General features: G+C 37.1%; 1 protein-coding gene across 1 annotated transcript; it reads left to right on the top strand.

The window, feature by feature from the left end:
* The first annotated feature begins 2,196 nt into the window (after window positions 1-2,196).
* Window positions 2,197-22,181, top strand: LOC145486475 (uncharacterized). Its single transcript, XM_081465148.1, has 10 exons — window positions 2,197-2,544; window positions 5,288-5,376; window positions 6,434-6,576; window positions 7,743-7,795; window positions 9,049-9,210; window positions 11,355-11,471; window positions 12,781-12,846; window positions 13,861-14,041; window positions 15,115-15,185; window positions 18,050-22,181. Exons 1-10 carry the CDS (start codon window positions 2,419-2,421, stop codon window positions 19,112-19,114), a joined length of 2,073 nt encoding a protein of 690 aa, XP_081321274.1. The 5' UTR covers window positions 2,197-2,418; the 3' UTR covers window positions 19,115-22,181.
* The last annotated feature ends 3 nt before the right edge of the window (window positions 22,182-22,184 follow it).

The following is a 22,184-nucleotide window of genomic DNA, read 5'->3' on the forward strand; positions in this document are numbered from 1 at the left end:
TCAGAACAAACGCAAAAACATACGCGTAAGCTTACAACTAGCGAGAGCAGATCTTAGTATTCATTCCCAGCGCAAGATTGAAGTCTTGTTTTCGACCCTGAAAAACCCACCTTTTCCGTTAGCTCAGAGCATAAAACTACATATAAGCGCCCTGGTTCGTATTCCCTGCCTTATTCCCTGCCATCGCTGTGAAAAATACGCAAAAGAATCTCTCAACTCTCACCATTTGATCACACAACGTGACAACATCCACGCGAGAGCCCCCGACACATGCGTGAATCCGCGCGGATATATGACGTCAGGATGGTGCAATTTGTTCTAAAATAGAAAAATTGTCCCATATCATAGGTGCGCGCGAATCCCGAGACTTACAGTCTCCGTTCCCGATTATGGCTCCTGATAGTACTTATGGAGGCTCCGAGTGATGGGCTCCTGGTACTAATGATCACGTGACATGCACGTAGTCTACAAGCAAATTTTATAATTAGGGAAAATTTCAGCTTGGTTAAATAACTGTAACCAGGGACATAACTGCCCATAATTCCCCTTTATTGCCCTGTGAGCAATGGCAGTGACCATGGCAATGGTAATAGTAGTAGTATTCTGACTACTAACATCAACTATCACACCTCGTATGAAGGAATCTTTGTTTAGTCCTCTACTGCTGCTGATCTTATTTTTATGTTATGGCAGGTAACTAACTAATAAAGTTACATTTCCTTGGTTAGCAGGGCCGTAGCCAGTATAAAGCAAACCGAGGCACTTGCCTAGTTATTTTGTTGTTGTTGTTGTTTTTCTTTTCTGGAGGGGGGAAGTTAAACACTGCTAAATACCTTGGAAGAGGATATAACCATGAACATCGCCTCAGTCATTACTTCTTCAGCTATGGACCTGTTTGTGTGGGAACGTTAATGTGAAAAACTCCTCGTTACTTCCGCAATGAACCAGCGCTCATGCTTGCTGCTATACACCGCGTGCACCACCCGCCTTCCGGCTTCTTGACTCATAAACACCATAGGTGATTGTTACACTTAACGGGGTAGTGAAAATGGAAGTTTTAACTACTGTGTCTGACCGCCAGCTATTACATATGCATAAAACAAAATGACTTCACTTACCTGTTTCAAATTGCAGCATGAGCCCCTGCAAGAATCCAAGAGGTGGTCTCCTGCAAAGGGAAAGAAAGAAGACGGTTGAAAAAATCCGATAGAGGAAAAAAAAGGTTGAAAGTTAGAACACTGGAACTGATAGCTTCTGATGACCAGGTTGACACCTAAAGAACTAGCTTGGATAATGAAAGCCTTCTTTGACCATGCATGGATACGATTCATCTGATAAGTCCGTCCACTCTTAGGAAAAAAAATTTCTTTACTCAACGAGTGGGAAAACCGAAAAAGCAATGAAGCTGTATTTTCGTATTAAAGAAAATCAGTTTGTGAGGACAAACAGTTTTGTAGTATCCAGGATCCTCCCTCCCCCCTCAAAAAAATCCTTCGACTCCCCCGTTACGCGTTTATATACTACAACAACCTCGATAGCACGAGGAAAACATTTTACTGCCACGCAACAATTTATTTTTATCTCTTCGTACGTGGGCTAACCTGCGAACGCAGACGTATTTCCGGCTGTCGCTTGTCTCCGCCGAAAATAACGTCTGCGAACCCGAGCCAGGAAACGATTTATGTGACGTAGGAATTTTAAGCCAATCACAGCTTAGCTCAAGTAGCCTCAGAACTACTGCGCGAGGTATTCGCTGCGAGGAGCACTCGAGTTTCATTCTATCATAGGATCTGATTGGCCAAGGAGAAACAAAAGTCATTACATCACAGAAATCGTTTCCTGGCTCGGGTTCGCAGACGTTATTTTCGGCGGAGACAAGCGACAGCCGGAAATACGTCTGCGTTCGCAGGCTATGCGTGGGCAGGTGAGAAACAGAACCACAAAGGTCACGTGACATACACCCTGGTATGAAATTGTCTTACATGTTTTACTTTTGAAAGTGAAAATGAGAAATTGGGGGGAAAACATTGAACTGAGATAGTAATAATTAACTCCCGCAACAGTGGAATTTCAACTCTGTTCTGCTCTGCTTTCTGCTCTGTTTACGTAAGGGCTGGTGTGGATTTTACTCTGTCCGCTGATTGGCTGTAACGACTTTGGTCTGTAATAATTTATGCAGTCTTAAGGAAATTAATTCTTCGATATCTCGAAATTAACTGTGACTTCTCGGTTTCTGTGCGTTTAAATTTTGATTTGAATAGGCGAAATTAGGGAAAGAAATTGCGTTGTCACCAAGTGTAGTTATCAAACTAAGGCCTGTTTGGAAAAAGAAACGAATACCTGGTCTTACTGAAGGCAGAGGAAACAGATTTGTGAAAAATCAAAGCCGAATATGTAATAAGGGATAATTCATGAATCATGGCGGATTGGGTTGAATTTTTCGCGAGTCAAACACCTCCTGGAAACTTGAAAGAAGTCAGAGCTACTGTTAGTGAATTTGCAGGAACTCAACGGGCAGCTGGAAGAGACATTGTCTTGGTGACGGTGAGTTGTTAATCCGTATCTACTACAGGCATTTCTTGCAGGAATCAGTCAGTCCGGAAATCTATGCACATACGCTCCCTAATCTTGCCATTACGATTAAAACATGCAAGGAACAGTATATATTATGGCTAAATGAGGCAGCAGAAATGCAAAGTAAATCGAAAAAAACATATACGCTTAGTTTATGGTTGTCAAATTGTGGAATTGATGGTTTAAATGGAGTTATTGGCTTGCTAAAAACTACACAACCAAAACTTCGTATGTGACGAGTGAAGCGTGGAAGCGTAAAACAACGACCGTTTCACTTTCAATTTAAACGTGTTGTAGTTATCAGAACCTAAGTGAATTTATCTCAGGTTATGTTCAGTTTTCGTAGATGCCTTGGCACCATCGATTATGAGAAAGTTACTGAGTTTAATATATGTGTGTACGACAGCGTGACCATGTTTAGATTTAATCCTTTAAAGATTAAAGGTAAATTTCCATCCACTTTCGTTCCACTTGTGCGAGTACTACTGTCGAAAGGGCGTTTGTTCTCTCATCCGAGACCATTAAGTTTCATTGTAATGAAAATGTGATATTTGCATAATATTTCGTCTTTCAATCACGCCTTCCCTACTTTTCTCAGTAACTGTATTGTCGTAAAGCACTAGCTAAGAACATCGCATGGCCACGAACCCAGCTTTAAGCTTATATGCTAAGAGCAGTGAGCAGAAGTAGAATAAAACAGAGAATGTAATAATCTTCTGCTCAAGTGAACTAATTATTCAGAATTGTTTGATTTGTGCTCACCTGAATATTTAATAAATGCCGAAAATAGTTTTAAAGAGTGGGACCTTGAAGCTCCAAATCTTGTTTAAATAACATTTGTGAAAAGAACTTCAGGTATCTTTGATATTTACACCACATGTCATTCAGGACACAAACTAAAAATTATATACAAAAAATATATCGAAAAGTTCTTTTGATCAAAGTGAATCAATTTGAGCTTTAATTTGCTGTGAAGTTGACATTTGTTAGTCAACCATATCCTGTGTCATCAAGTGTTGTGTAACTCTACTTAACAGTCCTGTGTGGCAGTCAGCTAATGTATGTTGGTGCTTATAAACAAAGTTAAGTTATATTAAACAATTGTCAAATACTTGTGAAATGTTCATGGCTAGTCTGATGCGGCGTTTCGTCTCAGCCAAGAGACTGTTCAGAGACCTTACATTTCATAAGTTATACTATGCAGTAAAATTAAATTTGTGAGATGGTAGCTTTTGAAGTCTTTGAATAGCACCAGTTGATGGTAGTCCAGGAGAAACTACACACCCAGGTGGGTTAAACTGTTGTAGTAACATGGGACTGTGAAGGAGTTTTGGGGCGAGATGAATAAACAGATGTCAGAAACTACCAACAAAAGTAAGAACAAGATGTGTGGAACATGACCCAGTGGTATTATGATCACTGCAAAGCATGTCAACAGAGATGGAAATCCTTTAATCTGTTGATGAAGTCAAATTTTCTGTTTTGGTGAAGGGCACCATGAAAAATATGTTGCCAGAAGGTAGCTTGGATACACGATGTTAAAAGAGTGGAAAATCTACACACTACATAAAATTTGTGTTGTGCCTTATCTAAGTCAATTAAAAATTTAAAAGTTTCTGTTTTAAAAGTTGTCAGGGTATTGCAGGGGTGGAATTGTTTGGGAAGGTTGCTCCATTCCTTTCGAGCACTTTATTGGAATGTGGATTGGCTCAAAGCTGTTTTGATTCTCAGGAGATGAAGTTTCTAATGGTCTCTCAGGGCTTCACCATGGAGTTTAGATCTTAGTAAAAAATATCCTTACAGTTGCCTTGGACAATTGTGATTGCAACTGTTTGGTTATAACAATAACGTACTTACTTTATCTTCTTCCCCTGTAGGACATAGTTATTTGCTTGCTAAATCCCTATAACCCCTCCTGGGACATAGGCCACCTACAAGAGTCCTCCAGATGTCTCTGTCTTGGGCTTTCATCTTGAGCTGACTCATGTCAGCCCCAATCTCCTGATGTCTGAGTGATTCCAGTTCCCAATGGCATGAAGCTGTGGGACAAAAGGCAACAACATTCCCTCTCCATTTATCTCTATTTTGTGCAGCATGTTGTGCTAGCCCCAATGTCAGTTTTACCTCACTGAGCTTAGTCATTCACAGTTTGGCACCAGGTGGTTTTTGGCCAAGCAGGTTTCCTTTGCCAGGTGGTAGGGGACTTAAGATTTGAGTACGACTACGAGAACGACTTTTCAATTCTAGTTTTCAGGCTTCACATTATCACAACACATACCCATTTCATCCCATGAGCTACCCTCTCTGCCTAAAACCAACATGAAAAACTAGGGCTCTGGAAACATCACTGATTTGAAAATTGAAAATCGTACTCGTGCTCAATCTCGTACTCGTAGTCCAATCTAAAGCTCCCTATTGTCCATCACAAGGAAACTTTAAGAATATGAAACTGATCCATTTTAAGAATGTGGCTGAGCCATTGGATTTGACTTCCATGACAACACTCTGGCAACCAGTTTTTTTTGTTTTTAGGTCCCTATTTGAGATCTTAATTTATCAGATGTGGCAGAATAATATATTTTAACAATTATTAGGGTATTCTTTCTGCCTTTGGAATTTGTGAGCTATAAGGAGATTTGCTCATCTGCTTCCAAATATATCTAGAAAGTGAGTCAATATAAAAATTAATTAATGTACCAATTCTGTTTTATAGTCTGGAGGCACCCGTGTTCCACTGGAGGAAAATGCTGTTCGTTTCATTGACAATTTCAGCATTGGAACAAGAGGATCTGCTTCAGCTGAGTATCCTGCTAAAGATGCCACACAGAAAGAATGAATCTTAATAATTCTATGCACAAACAAGTTTTTAAATAGATGTTCTTCAGGGATCAGAAGGTTGAGGGTTAGAGATTAGTCCAGGAGGACAGATCCCCCCTAGCACTTTCAATCTTTCCCACTTAAAAAAAATGTAGAGAATTTAACATAACTGTTAAGAGATCTGAATAGTGTCTAGGACCGCGTGTTATTTATACTTGAAATCCAAAAGTTAGCAATATAAGACCAATCAGAGAAAGTAACACTGGTCTCTTTAGAGCTAGGTCATCACTATGGATCTTCCTTGCGAAAATCATGGGCACTTCTTGAGTGGAGATGGGAGATAAGCATGTGAGGAGTGATTCATTGATATGCAGAGTAGGCTACATAAGCATGTTAACTTGTTAGCAGGTTACAAGGTCACTTAGGTTCAAGAAGTAACCTTCACACAAGCAATCCTAACTTTTGAAATTCCAGTCAAGGGATTCTTTTATTTGGACATCCTTTTTGAAGCATTCACATTTTGTAATTAAAAATGTAGTCAGTCCTAACTGAAAGGTCAGTGCTGGAAATAAGAGTTTGTCATCAGACGTTGCCTGAGCAGATACATGTATGTGAAATTGTTGGATTAATTTAACATTATGATTGCATATCATGACTGTATGCCAATTAAAATCACTAAGCTTTTAAGTCATAAAGGTCTTGTTTGCAGACTATGCTGTGATAAAAAGAGAAAGTTTAGTCCTGAAAAGTGTCATTATTTTGTGGTTATCCATTGTTTAGGAACTTTGAGCAAAATCTGCAGGCTTATTGTGGTCTCAGCTCATACCATCTAATCAGAAGCCAAGAAAAGTCATCTTTGACTTCTAATTGGATAGTCTGCATGGACGAAATAATGTGAATGAATTAAACACAGTTACACTTTTGAGCTCCTCAGCATAGTAAGTTAAGAAAAACAACTGTAGCAATTATTGAAGGTTTATTTGGTAATTACGTCTGTGGTTTCTCTATATAGCATTTCATTCCTTAACTTTTGTTTCCCAAGATATTTTCTTCAGCAGGGCTATGCAGTGATATTTCTACACAGGCAAGGGTCTTTATGTCCCTTCACTCGCCATGTTCCTTCTCAAGATGTTATGGAACTGTTGCAAGTCAAGAACTTGCCTGATGGATCAAGCCAGATTGAAGGTAGTTAGTAATTATGGTTTCTGAAAACAGAAATAAGGATTTATACATGCCAAGTAGTATTAAATGGGAAACACTTCATTCCTAGTTAATGTGCAAATGTAAGGGTAATAGGCTGCTGTGTGATGTAGAGACACTCTTAAAAATTCTAATGCATCAAACTTTGTTATACTTTGAATATATAGCCAAATATAATTTGTTGTTCCAGAAAAAATCCATACCCCTCCCATGGGGGGATTTTTGATTTGACTTTTGATTCCCCCTTCCCCTTGGAATTTCCAATAACCCCTCCTTAGGGTAAGTATGGATATTTTCTGGAACCATACAATTTTTATCAGAAAGACTCCAACATAAATTTAATAAAAACGCAAGAAATATCATATTGTGCATTTCCAGAAAATATCCATACCCACCCCAAGGAAGGTTAACGGAAATTCCAAGGGGAAATAGGGTTTCAAAAGCCCAATTTTTTAAGGGAAGTATGACACTAAAATGGAATTTCTGGAGGGGCAGGGTGGGAGGGGGGGGGGGGTTCAAGCTAAAAAAACTTCTGTGGGAGGGGTATGGATATTTTCTGGAACAACACATTAGCAGCAAGAGGGCCACAGCTTTTTTGAGTTCTCCCAAACTTTCATGAGTGTTTCTATAACTTGATAGAAACACGGAGAACATGTTTTCTATTTCTTTTAGAAAACACCGTGATGAAAAAAAGGAAAACAACTGGTTAACTTTGATTATCAAAATGCAAATTCTCTTTGCTCATGCCATCATTACGTTGACAGCTCATGCTAGTTCTGTGTTTCTATTGAGTTATAGAAACACGATTTTTAACCAATCAGTGCGTGTATTTTCTTAGGACTATTTTCTAAAGGGAAATAGCATCTTGTTCTTAATTTTGGGGTGGTATCATAGTTGCTTATATTAACTTGGTTGTGTATCTACTTTTTTTTTATCCTGTTAGTGTTTGTAGGAAAAACATTTAATATGTATTCTTACTGATATTTATATTCTATATTTTTAATATGTTCTATATTCTTTAAACAATAATTTTTTTACTAATTTTCTCTTAAGCATTTATGAGCCTCTACATCAGATATGGAGGGCAACCTCATGCCACTTTATTAAATTGATTGATTGATTGATTGATAGATATCCTTTATTATTACTAGTTAACCCTTGTAAAGTACCAAAACTAACACAAGTACTCAAGATGCATAGGCAGGTATGCAAAACTTTGATTGATTTTTGGTATAATTTGCGCTGCATTAAAGCTATATTTCAAGCTCTGATAGATTCAGTGTGCAAAGAAAATTGTGTCCAGTAGCCCAAGGCTGGTGGATTTTGCATGGGGGCTAGAGGATTGTGTCCTTTATTAGCCTGACAGGCTAGTGAAGTTTCTTGGGAATATTTTTGAGGAAATTCAAATTGTAGTTCTAAGGACTGTAACAAGGCTTGAAAAAAAAACTTCTAGCTTGCCCCTTGGACAAGCAGTTCTCAAATCTTGCTTGCCCTGAAATTCAAATTGTAGTTCTAAGCACTGAAAATTCAAATTTTAGTTCTAAGCACTGTAACAAGGCTTGAAAAAAAAAAAAAAACTTAAATTCTAGCTTGCCCCTTGGACAAGCAGTCCTCAAATCTTGCTTGCCCTGGGCAAATATTTTTTTGTTTACATTTTTTTATTTAGTAGGCAGACAACTTGCCTGGTCCCTTGCCCAGGGCAAGTGAGTGTGAAAAGTTACTTGCCCATCGAGAAAATCAACACATGCTTTTCCTTGACAACCAGATGTCAATTTTTTGAGCGCTGAGTAAGAGTTGAAATTTTGTTGAGGCTAGTGAGATTGACTTTGAGGTTGGTGCATCATAGTCACATCTTGCCTGTAGAGGTCAAAAATTGGTTTTCTTTGTACCCTGAATTATGAACATTTTGCTCACTGATCTAAGATTGAATAAATGAAAGATCATTTATTTGAACTATGGAGAAAGATATGAAGACATCAATGATCTTTGCAGTTATGTACACAAACTGTGAAATTAAAGCCTGAAAAAAATTTAGGCTTGAACGGGATTCAAATTCCTTGAGCGAGTTCATAATATATATGATCTTTCATATATGCACTTGCATTCTTTACCATCTACAGGTATATTATGAACTCACAATGTGACCAGCTCTCAGTTGACTTGATAGCTCAGTTGGTAAGCACTGCAACGGTATGGCAGAGGTCATTGGTTCAAGTTCCTGTTCAAGCCTGAATTTTTTTCAGGCTTTAATTTCACAGCTGCAGAAGTTGTGTGTATAACTGTGATGATCACTGATCTCTTCAGTGATTTTTTTGTTGGGATTTATTGATTATATTATTACTGTTTATTAAACTTGCATATCTAGACCTTAAAGCAGCATTCTCCCACCCACAATAGCCTTGTCCTTTGTAAACTGAAGTTGTATAATAGTTGTATGTTGGTGCTTGTTCTTGTCAGGTACAACTTGCTGGGACATTACTTATGATTGAGTTTAGTACTCTGTCTGAGTACTTGTTCCTTCTGAGGGGTGTGGCAGAGTCTCTTGCACCTCATGGACCCACAGTCATGTTGTACTTGGCAGCTGCTGTCTCTGATTTCTACATTCCTCCTCAAGATTTGGTAGGCCACATGCAGTTTAATTCTTTGTGGAATTTAGATATAATTTGAAGTATGTGCTGTACTATATCTCCAGAGTAGCAACAGAATTTTTAAATGCCCAACGAAACAGGCTGGTCTGGAAAGTAAATTTTATGAAAGATGGTAGACTAGTTAATGTTGTAAATCAGTAACGTCTGTAAATACACCCAAACAAACATTTAACATAACCACAAAGTTAAACATGAAGTCTGCATATGAGCCAAGTGGTCCATCAGGCTTGCCCTTATCTCCAGTTTCAGTAACGTGAGGGGACGAGGAGTATTTCTAGTCTTCCCAGATGAGATGCTAGGCCAGATGTCGCAGAATTACACCCCAGCATTGAATTGGCCAGTACCTATTTATACACGTGGGTGGAGAGAGGCACTGTGAGAATAAAGTATCTTACCCAAGAGCAGTTAACACAGTGTTTCCAGGCAGGCCATGAACCCTGTCCAGTCGATCTGGAATTGATATTATTTCAATGATATTACGTCTTGTTGATATTTCAAGGATATTGTCTTGCGATATTATGCATGGGGGAACCAAGTAAACATTGTTCAAGTTGTGCTATGTCATAGTGAAATCAGGCCATTCTCTAGAAATTTAAAAGCTTTTTTGCAACGATTCTGAATGTTTGTTTTGTAATATACGAATATATTATCTCTAGTTTCCCAGAAATATTTTGAGTATTCTGGGTGATGTGTTTAAATTTCCAGCAATTTTTGCTACAGGTTCCCTGGCAACAGTTTTTATTAGAGTTGTCAACCGTGTTCCTTATAACTGTTACAGGAAGAAAGTTATAATGAAAATCCTGGTGACGCATACTATTTCTTTTAAAAGCAAGAGCTAGCTTCAACGGCTAAGAATCAAACAAAAGTCACTGTCTTTTTTTCAAAGCCAAACCCTCTCTCTTTTCATACCTGGCTGATAATCATTATCATTTCATATTAGTGTTTGAATATTAATTTAACCCCTTTGTGTGCAGAATATTATCCAACTCTGAAATTCTTTAAACCTCACTCATCATTTTTTATGTATAATTTTAGGTTTACATTGAAAGTCAGAAAACCGTGAATGCCTAAAATATGTCTGGAATGTCTGTTATGTTATAACCAATCATGAGTGAGATCTTCAACCACAGAAACCACAGAAAGTGGATGTATTCCATCTGTCAGGGGATCAGTCATGGAACTGTAAATGTAGCTTTTGGTTTTTGTTCCAAGATACACCCTCCATCTCTATATATTACTGAAAGTCAAGAACCACATCCAGTACATTGTCTGAGGGATTTTGGAAAACAAGAATCCCACTGATGTGTACAGTTACTCAAGCAAAGCGACGGTTAATTTGGCGTGGCTATAAATAGGAGTGGATAAATTTTTAAAATTTTGGTGGTTTTGCTAACCTTAGAATCATCTTTGGTTAAACTACTGGTAGCTACTCTTTATTTTCACAAATAATTACAATTCCTTAGGCCCAATGATTTGGTGATCTAAAGACCCTGAAAAGAATGACAATGATAAATTCAAATGTTTGCTAATTTTGGAATTAGCTGTGGCTAACAGTAAACACCTCAATTTTCTCCTGCTCCTTCCCAAATAAATTGCATTTGATTAACTTATTACAGAAATATAATGAGGACTTCCACTTTCATCAATATTGCTCGTCACTTTTCGCCATTATCAAAATAAAGAAATGAAATAATGAAAGCACTGATTTGGATCATTCGCGCTTGAGTGATTCAATGGCTGCCAGTTGCGTCGGCCCGGCACATTGTATTGGTTTGTGAAAAAAGTTTTTTTCACATCTATATCCCAAACCCTCTTTTCTAGTGTTTATAATACATAGCCTGTAACAGGAATGATCTAATTTCTTGTTTAACCAGAATAGAGGTTTTCTTTTCAGACCTTTTAAAACAAAACAAATTGTGTTCCGTGAATGGAAACTCATCTGTTTTCTGTGGTTTCTGTGGTTGAAGATCTCGCTCGTGATTGGCTACAAGAAACATTCCCAACATATTTTAGGTGTTCATGGTTTTCTGACTTTAACTGTAAAATAACCTTTTGTTTTCTACCCTTTTGTTCCCTTTAAATGCTGACTGTGTTTTTCTTTACAATATTGTACAGCCGAAACACAAAATTCAATCAAATGCTCCACTGCAGCTTCACTTGGTACAGTGCCCCAAAATGATGGTTCCTTTAGTGAAAGAATGGATACCACAAGCATTTACTGTTTCATTTAAGGTGCAGAAACATTTTTCAAAAACTCTTCTGGTATATTTTAACATATTATTTGAAAGATTAATTATAATAATAATAATAATAATTCAGAAATTCTGTTGTTCTTTAAGTTTTCGGTAATTATAATAGTAATAATATCAAAATAATAATAATAATAATTTATTATCATCATCGTCATATCATATATGTCATGATATCATGGTTACTACAACTAATGCTAATACTACTACTACTACTACTACTTTTTTTTTTATAAATAAGGTATATACAAGGTAAAAGTAAGTAAAAGAAATAAACTATTAAAACCTATTTCAACAGTGTTTACATAATGGCTCCCTCCTGGGTTTCAACGTCAATATCGGTATATTACAAGGTAAAAGTAAATAAAAGAAATAAACTATTAAAACCTATTTCAACAGTGTTTACATAATGGCTCCCTCCTGGGTTTCAACGTCAATATCAATGTTCTTAAAGTCACAAAAGGCTTTCCTTCTAGCTCTTGAACCTCTTAGGCAGATTAGTGCGGATCTTAGTAAAGCGAAGGATGTCCTTGCTCTTATCCAGGAGATTGTTTTAGCATAATGTTCTCCTTTCTTGATGGAGATCAGCTGCGCCAGTCTGGAATGGTATTGCAAGCACTCATTTCCCATGCCACCTGTTGACGTGAAAATAAGGGGTGTAAAAGTTCCTTGTTCGATATCCAAAACGCTCCTCGCATAAAGGCGCTTCTTCTCGTTCTCATGGTTGCGGTATATCTGTTGGAGCTCTAGGTCCCTATACGAATCAGCATTAGGGTGACAAACCCTCACGTCAAAGAATGCTGATCGTTGGTTCTCCCAGAACCCGCGCACATGAATATCTAATCTTGCATCTGGAGCTCGATTAGAACCTCTTCCCAGCTGATCACCCGAGATGTGATAATAATAAAGTAATAATGTGATAATAATAAAGTAATATAATAATAATAATAATAATAATAATAATAATAATAATAATTCAATTTTTTTCAGGTCAGTTCTGGATTTAGACTTGAGAATCTTACAACTGAACAAATAGCCGAAAGAGAAAAACCATGTCATACATCCAAGTACCTTTGAATCATGCAGTATTTTTGATTGGCTGACTTAGTCAATAGTATATTACTTTAAGAGGTCTCACTTGGGCATTACAAATTATAAACAAGAACAGTTTTTTCATCACTCATCCTATGTTGAAAACTCTATCATTAAAAATGTACAGCTAAATTAGTTCTTGTCATGTGGGAGCCACCTAAAACTAATGAATTAAAATGAACTCCTTTGTTTATTTATAGTTGGAGACAGATATGAACATAATCTCCAAGAAAGCAAGACAAGCTTTAGCCAAGTACTCACATCAGGTAAGTACTTAAACGTTCTTATCTGACTATTTTGTTCAAATCTAGTGGGTAAGACCAAGTCTATTCCAAAGGAAGCATCTTAAAAAGCCAGTTCCTTCCTTGTTAATTTCCTCACTTATTCTTGATTGGATGAATTTCCCCAGAAAATACAGGCTTTCTACAGCTAGAGCACGGCATTGGAAAAGTCACCGCCTATTGACAATCCTTGGCCTGGTTCTTACAAATAGTGTACATTTTCTCTTCTTTTTATTCTAAAATTTTGGTTGTGAAATACATGTAGTATGCTTGGTCTGGTGTACATACAATGTAAGGGTTTCATGGGTCTAGTGACCTACCAGTTAGTGGTTTTGATCTGACATCATCAGAAGTCTGAAATCTAAATCTATTCTTTTCAGATCTAATCATGAAGTAAAAACAAATAGCAATTTATATAACCATTTTTGTACTGAACAGTTGCCATATTGGTGCCCCTAAGAAGTACACCAATGCAGTGAATGCTTAAGAGTGCTGTTGTTCTATCCATGGCCCATTCTCTCTTTGAGATGTGCAAGCATTGAATCACGGTAGTTGTATTCATCATCTTTTTCTGGATATTTGTTTTAATGAATACAACCTCCATGATTCTCATTAGGCACATCTCATAGAGAGAATTGGCCACTGTTTGAGTTGTTCAGCTATTTGGGCAGAGCATTTCTTTCATGCCTGGGGTATAGCCATACCATTTTTTTGCTTGGGTTGATTTGTTGAGGGTTTTTGATGGCATGGATTATGTAACTATGAATTTTACCACTTGAAAGTAACAAAATGGCAGAACAGTGATCTCTAATGCTTGTTTGTCTTGGCCAGATTTTTTACCCCTAACTGCTTTAAAATAATCAGAAAAAGTGTTTGGAAGGTTAGAAATGTAGTGCTTGTATGTGGCTGAGGCCAAGAGTGTCTGCTCATGGAAGGTGTCTGCCTACAGGAAACAGTATAAGTTGTGTAACTGATGCAGATGCCTGGTTATACATATAGGTAGTGGTATCCAACATCCTACAAACTCGTAAGAAGACTGTTGTTATGATCACACCATCTCAAGAGACAGCCATATGGATGTCAGATTCCGAGCTGGAGGCTGGGCGTGAAATTGAGGAAAAGATTGTTGCTGATCTTAAAAAAATGCATCAACAGTTTATAGCTACCTCAGTGATGCAAGGTACCTAAATTGGTTTTATATCATTCAGCACATTGTCACAGTATAAAACAGTGTAATTCTGTTGTAACTTTGAAGATGCACAGTAAATCATATGCTACAAATATCACACCTTTGTGTTGTTTCTTGTGTTGTACATTTGGTGTTTGATCCACTATGCTCGTACATTCATTTTAGGTTTAAATACAAAAATTTTCAATGAGTTGAACCCAGTTTAACACAACTCAAAGAAGTGCAGTATTTAAATCAAAGAATTACAGTGGGTTATATAATAGAACTTTTGAGCTGGAGCAGTTTGTTTTCATTGCTGACCATGTGATATTCCCTGGCCTAGAGAATTGTTCATTTATTCATCTAAAAATTATTCATTCATATGCACGTGACTATTTGAAATTTGAAAGCAAGAATTCTCAAGAGTATCATTACATAGTCTTATGTATGCAGACTTGCTTGGAAGTTCAAGTATTGTTTTTTTAAGAAAAAAAAAAAGGAAAAAAAATCTAGCTGATCATGAGCTATACTATTTAGCATTCCAAGGGTATAAAATTTTATACCAGACTTTGTTTTCATATAAGTAGAGGTGTTTGTTATTGACACCTGTCTAGTAGTCACTTTTGAGAAATGTTAAAACATGAGAAGAATAGGATCATGCGTATTAAAGGCATCTGCGGTCGAGTGTCGATTGATACCTTTGATCAATACTTGATCAACACTCCATCGATGCCTCGGTTGACACTCGATCAACATATCAGTGTATATTATAGGCAAGGAAGCCCAGAGAAGCCAACTAAGTTGACTAATTGATTGATGCATATGAGTCGTTCGACACTCGGCAGACTATTGACCGACTGTTGATCAAGTGTCAATAGAGTGTCAACCAAGTGTTGATTGGGATGTCAATTGAGCATAGATTGAGATGTCCATCAAGGGTATTGATTGAGAGTATTGATCGCAGATGACTTAAGTACACATGATCCAAAGAAGATACCCCTGAGAGGCCTTTTTCACATTCTGGCATGAATTTAAAACTGAAAGTCACTGTAACCATAATGAGACACCTTCTGTTACTGATTTAGGAAACACAAGGTCTGTCATTGTTTCGGATCAACTTTGTCAAAATACCAACCAGATTCAGTCCAGTGTTCAAGTAAGTATATGGCGAGTGCTGACATGATGCTTCTGTAGGGTTTACTAGGAGAGCAATATAGAAATTCATAAAAAAGCGTAGATGCTTATGGGTCTCTACTGTAGAACAAGGTATTCTGCATTGTTATTCCAAAAAAAAAATTATAATAAAACACAATTAAGCAATTGTTGCCAGCTCTCCCACTAATAGGTTATTTAGACTTCGTGACTTATAACTGAAGGCTTTCGTGCAAAAAGGGCGTATATAGCTTTTTGGCTGATTTTTATTTTTTGCAGGATTGAGCTAATTTTTGGCAGACTGACTTGTTTTGATGTGAAAAGCATCGTTGCATAATTGTTTTTGTTGATTTGTGCGTCATTTTCGAGAAATAACGTATGCAAAAAACTCAGTTTTCCAAGGGTATCTTTTGGAGATCTTTTGTTGAACAAAAAAAAAGCAACCTTTTGTTTTGCTAAACCACGAAGTCACCGAAGCATGGCATTTGCCGCTAGTTTTATTATTCATAATAATTGGGCTATTCTCTTACTGTTGCTTCGGTAACGCAAGTGAATAAGGCACTAAACAGGCCGGATTCGAGTTTGTTTTGTCGTGACACCGGTTTGATATGGGGTTGGTCGATTTTTTTTCCAGTCTATTTCTCCACTTCTTTCAAAAATAAAAACATCTATTTAAAAAAAAAACATGCTGTCGAAGCTGCTGAAAGTAACCGTTTAAGTTCGCGTTGTGTCGAAATCCACCTTCAAAGGATTCACTTCAAAAGATGCCACTCGGAAGACTGAGTTTTTTGCATACGTTATTTCTCGAAAACAAAGCACAAACCAACAAAAACAGTTACACAACGATGCTTTTCATGTCAAAGCAAGTCAGTCTGCCAAAAATCAGTTCGATCTTGCAAAAAATAAAAATCAGCCCAAAATGCTATATACGCCCCTTTTGCACGAAAACCTTCAACTACACTAACTCCAGCTATTTAACAAGACACTTAATTACTGGTCCCTTGCAAAACAGTTAATTTTGTTTTAATTCCTGAGAATCTCAATGTTTGTCTTGACATTTGTTGGAAAATAAAACCGTTTCTCTCGGAACCATTAATTAAGTGTATATTGTAGCATGAACTCACAGTTACTCAAACCCCTGATAACTTGAATCTTGCACTACCTCAATAAAGGTCATCTTCTTTGTAAATTTATCCTCAATAACTTGAACTTAATTTGACAAAGTCTAACAAGTCAAAGCTATCCCAAATCATTGAGATAAGTAGATTGGCCTTAAGAGTATGAAGGACTATCAACAAACTCTTTCTGTAAAGAATAGTAACTCATTGCAACTACTGCTGTAACCCACCATAGCATCTTCTGCTGTTATGGTTTGTTTGTTTTATAGGGGAATCTTTGCTGGTTGCATTGTTTACATTATCCCCCTGAATTAACATACAAATTTGCACAGAGAAGCTGAAGGTTTCGGAACTTTGGGTGTAATATTCAAAGGGAAATTGGCTTTCAAACACTGCAACATTTCTGGGTGGCAAAAGTGCTGATGAGTTCATAGATCCTTTGTAAAATTTTGATTTTTTAAACCTGCATACACAAAAAGTATTCACTTCATCAGACTCAAATTCCTTGGGACAATTAATTGAGGTATGCCCTGTCAATATTCAGAACTGAAGTTTTTGTGGCTTGTGCAGAAACTGTATCGCGTATGCTAATGAGGCAGATACTGTAAACAAAGATTGTTCTATTCCGTTCAGATCTGTTATGATCTGCCATACTGGCAAAGTTTTCTTTCTCTAAATCAAAATCTTGCCCTGTGGGTAACAATTAAGCAATTTTCACCCTCTCTCCCACTAACCATAGGTTACTTTGACTTCTCTTTACCTTATTACTTTACACTTACCTCCAAATATATAACAAAATACTTAACTGCTGTTCCCTTGGGGGAAGCACTTAGCTTTGTTTTCTCTCAGGGCCAGTGATGAAGTGTATATTATTTTGTAACACACAAGTTGCAAGGGAGTGTTTTCTCTATTTGTCTTGAAAGTGTTCTCAAATAGAGTAGATTACATCCCTTTGGCTTCTTTGAAATGCCTTGTGGTTGAAGTTAATGAAATAGAATATATGAAATTGATAGATTTGAACTGTGAAATAAAGATTTCATTAGAAGAAAGACCATCGTGGTGAAATACAGAACTTAGGTAGTTGTGATAAGGGCTGGAATATATTTTTCAGGTTTTGTCACAGCTACGTAAGTTGTGTACATGTAGTTCACTGTGATTGTCTTTCTTCTAATCAAAATAAAGTCAATCTTTGAAAAAAAAAAACAAGACAGGGCTGTTCTTTGTTTTATAGCCCAAAAACACATTTTGAATCAATCAGAGTGCACACAAAATTCTGTTTATTTTATAAGCTCTGAGAATACAAAGATCACAGCTACATCATTTTTCACCCATGCATGGGTGAAAGAGCCCTTACCCATGGCTAGCACACATGCCAACAGCTAAATCTAAATTGTTACATAATTGTTGCCTGCTTTTGCATTAACCATAGGTTACTTTGACTTCTCCTTACCTTATTACTTTACACTGAACTCCAGCTATATAACAAAACACTTACTTACTGGTCCCTTGGGAAACAGATAGTTATTTGTTTTCCCTTGAATCTTGAGCTTTTTCTCTAGACTTTCTATCAGGAAACATTGAGATCCTCCAGAAAACAAAACTGTTTCCCTCTGGACCAGTAATTAATTAATAAGATTAAGTAATAAGATTTAAATAAGGTTTACATTTTTTTTTTAGCTTAAGTGTATTATATATCAGGTAGCATATTGATTTGCTTCCATATTTAATTGAGAGTTTTCTTGGCACACAGATGGGGCACTTTATTACCAGCCAGATACAAGCTCTTCCAGCTTCTCAAACTGGAGAGGGTGTCATTTCAGGGTTCTCCACTTACACCATTCCAGCTGCTTCACTTGGCCTCCCTCCATCAGTAGTGCCACATATCCAGGTGGGAAAGAGTGATCAGCCATCTCCATCACAAGAGATGAGCCAAAGCACTGTGTCAGAGAGCTCAGAGTCCCCAAATTCTTCTGCACAGATTTTTGGCACCTTGTCAGATACTTGTTTAACAACAGATATGAAAGCTTTCATCGAGTCCTTCAGAGCAAGACGGATTGCTCTGGGATACACCCAGGAAGATGTGGGTAATGAGCTGTCACACAGCAATGGACATTCCTCTTACAGCCAGTCATTTATATCTCGATTTGAGTCAAAAAATCTTGGGCTTAAGGCAGCAGAGAAAATGAAGCCAGTTTTGCAAGCATGGATTGAACAGAAAGAACAAGAGTGCGCCAAAGGATTACGAATGTGCAAAAAACGTAAAAGAAGAACTTCCTTCTCAAATGAAACTCTTCAGTATTTAATTCACACTTTTGATCAGAATCCAAAGCCTACCAGTGCAGAAATTAATGAACTTTCTACAAAATTAGGACTTGAACCTGTCACTGTGAGAGTTTGGTTCTGTAACCGAAAACAAATGATAAAACGAATGGCATCTGGAAAGAGCCGCCAAAACATCTCATTAAAGGCAGAACTTGATGCCAAGAAACAGGAGGATCCAAGTGAAGAAAAAGAGCCAGCTAAGCTGGATTTTACCAACATGCCAGTTGGTCAGTTCTCATTCACAGAAGATCGTGTGAAAGCCCTTGTTTGTTTAACATCAGAGGGAAGTCCAGTGAAAAGTTCACGCCCTGCAGTAGCCACTGCTGCTGTAAGCTTTGCCCAGGTGCATGATGATAGCATTGTTCACTCAGTCCCTCAAGGTCAAAACAGGCCACAAGAAAACACACAGCTTGTTGAGCCTGGATTGATGAGAAATGGAGTAGCTACTTATGAGGCAGTATCCAATGTACCATTGACTGAATCACAGAGTTGAATAAGAGGCTCAATATACGCTTGAATCTCAACAGAGTGGAACCTGTGCATGGAGCTGCTCTATTCATTGTTGAAAATGCTGCTGGATAACAAATTTTCCACTGTCTTTGATTCATAACAAATATGTCACCTAAAGTTTTACATGCCTGTTTATGCATCTGTAGTTAATAAATCAACTGAGCAATTTAACCTGTTTGGTACAAAAGCTCAACCAAAGTTAAAAAAAATCATACTCCAACCTTGTTCCCAGGGTTCATTCTCCTAAGGTGATCGGTGACACTTGTTGTGAATCTTATAAGAGCAAGAAAATTCAAGTACTACTCTTTCCAGTAGGCCAGAACATCCATGATTTGTTTGCCTCACTACAAGACTGCAATCGCATGTCAAACATGTTATTATGCTTAATACAGTGCAATTGACACAGTGTGTTTGACTTGCGCTTGTGTTACACAGTACATTAGTCTGTTCAACCTAATGTAAGTATCTCTAATCACATCGAAAGTCAAGCTGTCATGAATTTTTATATGTGAAAGACTTGTGGTCTTGTCACTGGAAACAACTTAGATATAGCAGATGCAATGGTCTACTGGAAGCATAGTGCAATAAGTCAAAAGACCACTTCTGTGTTGCCTTTTGTCTCTGTTTTAATTGGATCCTAGTGCAAGACCTTTTTTGTAAAATGTTAATTTAAGATTTTGCACCTGAACTCCCTTTGAAACAGAGGCAAAGGGAAACTTGACAATGGCCTCTATTCTTCATTGAGGATATACAGTGGAATACAGATTTATCAAATCCTTGATTTTTTTAATCTCCTGATAATGCGAAGCCAAAGTAATTTCCCTCCCCTCAAACAATGTAATATGACCCTAGATTTCTCAAGCTACTCAATCTTTCAATCCAATTTTCGTTTCCCATGGAGGTTCAAAAAATCAGGATTCCACTGTATCTTCAAAGTTGAAAAGTAAGGGGTTCATAAGTTCCCTTCAAGAGTTCAACCAGACGTGAGTGGTTTAAGGTATATTAATTTTGCTAACATTGTAATAGATACCAATAGATAGATATGAAACGAAAAACGAGAACTGCAATAATGGTCTCGGAAACATAACCGTTTTAGATCTTGTAAAGGTAATTTTTAGACTAACATGGTCTGAACTCTAAAGAGTTCCTAAGCTTATAAGGTGTAGTGTATTCATTGTTATTGCAGACAGCATTCATTTGCCCCCGTAAAATACGTTTGCAAACAGTAATTATAATTTCTACAGCCCAATTCCTTGAGAGGAAAAGTACAAAATTATACAGCAGCAGCAGCAGACTTTGGCAGCTCAACATTAGCATAAACTGCCTCACAGCCATGCTTTGATAGCACAGCTGACAAATCAGAGACATTGTACTGGCTACAAAAAGTAATTGGAATTATTTGTATTTGAAACTAATACAAATTGTAGTTGAAATCTGAACAGAAAGATAAAGATAAGTGCTGGAAGCTTATTTTGATGTTGCCTTAACAGTAGCCTGGGTATATTATAAAACAAAAACTTGTGTGACTTATTTTTTAAACTCTGATCTGTTTGTTACAGTTAGTTGCATATTTTCTGGATGAGATTTGCTCACTAAGGTTTTAGTTAAAGCAACAATATCTTCATATTGAAATTCTATGTCCTTGCCAAGTAATTCATAAAACAGGGACAGCCGAGACTACAAGTATTCTAAGCAAAGATTATAAATATGAATCTTTATTAGCCTTTTTAGGCAAATATTTACCATACAAGGTAAATTTTTACAGCTCTACATTGCTAATAGCTGATTGTTTGAAGTACATTGGTGTCTCGTCCATTTACCTTCTTAGGCCAATACTGGTGTAATTTGCTTGACAATGCATGGTTTTGCAACTGGCTAGAAGAGCTTACCATGAAATAAAGCTTTTTAACTCAGCTGATCCAAAATTATCTCAAGTTATTCTTTTTGTTAATCAGAGATGTTTGAAATTTGTTTAAGTAGCTATCTGTATCTTAAGGCGAAGCATAAAATAAAATGGTTGGGTGATGTATCAAACACAAGAGTGTTTCTCATCACAGATCAATCACTTTCTTCAGTAAGAAACGTCAATACGAAACATAAGGCAAAATGATGCCTGTTTTTGTTAAATTAAAATCGTGGTCCTGTTAAACATTATTTAGTCAAGCTACCTGTTTACTTTAAAGTGCCTATGAAATGAAAAATAATTGCTGCTTATTTGACAGTTCTTTCAAAATATATTAGAATGGCATTTTCCTTTTTGGAATATCTTCTTTCTCTTTAGAGGTACTGACATTTTTGTATTATGCAAATTAGGAAAGAAAGAAAGGAGAGAGAATATCTCAGGGAATATTGTGTTCTTCAAACTTGGCACCAGAAATAGAAAATATCACAAAAGAAACAAAATGGCACTTTAATCTATAACCATTTCTGTCCTGCAAACATTAAGCAGCCATCTTGCAGATCTCTTGTCATGAGATGATAGCAATGTAGCAATGAATCATGTGACAACAATGATGTAACAGCAGCTGATGGTGATCTGAGAGTCAAGTCTCTGATCAGATTTTTTGCTCCATTTGAAAGCATGAAATAACAGATTTGTAAATCAGCAATGGGTGACAACATCATAAGTACTTGTTTTCTTTTTAACTCCTTGTGTCAAGTTCCTGTAATCATGGCACCCAATGGTTTCATCTTTGCCTCCCACTCTTCTTTTTATCACTGGCTTTGACCATCAACTGGGTCAGTCACTTGATGATTAGGATGCATTCCTTTGGGATGATCTAGATCAGCATCAAGGATCCAAGACCACTTGGATCATGTTGCATCAAACGAACAGATGAATCCATTTTGGGCAAGGATTTGTGGACTCCTTTAATGTACCACAATCAAAGTGATCTTGAATCATTGATTCTGATCCAGATCATCAAAAAGGAACACACTCTTAAACCTCAGTTATTGGTACAGTAAATTCACCACTTGTTGATAAGCTGCAGTTGAATAACAGCAACAAAACTTATCTTGCATGGAAATTATCCTTGCCCTGCATGAAACAC

The sequence above is a fragment of the Orbicella franksi genome, chromosome 5 (assembly GCF_964199315.1).
Source record: "Orbicella franksi chromosome 5, jaOrbFran1.1, whole genome shotgun sequence".
Taxonomy (NCBI): Eukaryota; Metazoa; Cnidaria; class Anthozoa; order Scleractinia; family Merulinidae; genus Orbicella; species Orbicella franksi.

What these genes read in the sequence shown, in the direction of transcription:
- LOC145486475 (XM_081465148.1), top strand. Translation starts at nt 2,419, where the DNA reads ATGGCGGATTGGGTTGAATTTTTCGCGAGTCAAACACCTCCTGGAAAC. An exon ending in ACATTCCTCCTCAAGATTTG is followed by an intron (nt 9,211 to 11,354) that starts GTAGGCCACATG and finishes AATATTGTACAG; the next exon opens with CCGAAACACAAAATTCAATC. An exon ending in CATTTACTGTTTCATTTAAG is followed by an intron (nt 11,472 to 12,780) that starts GTGCAGAAACAT and finishes GTTTATTTATAG; the next exon opens with TTGGAGACAGATATGAACAT.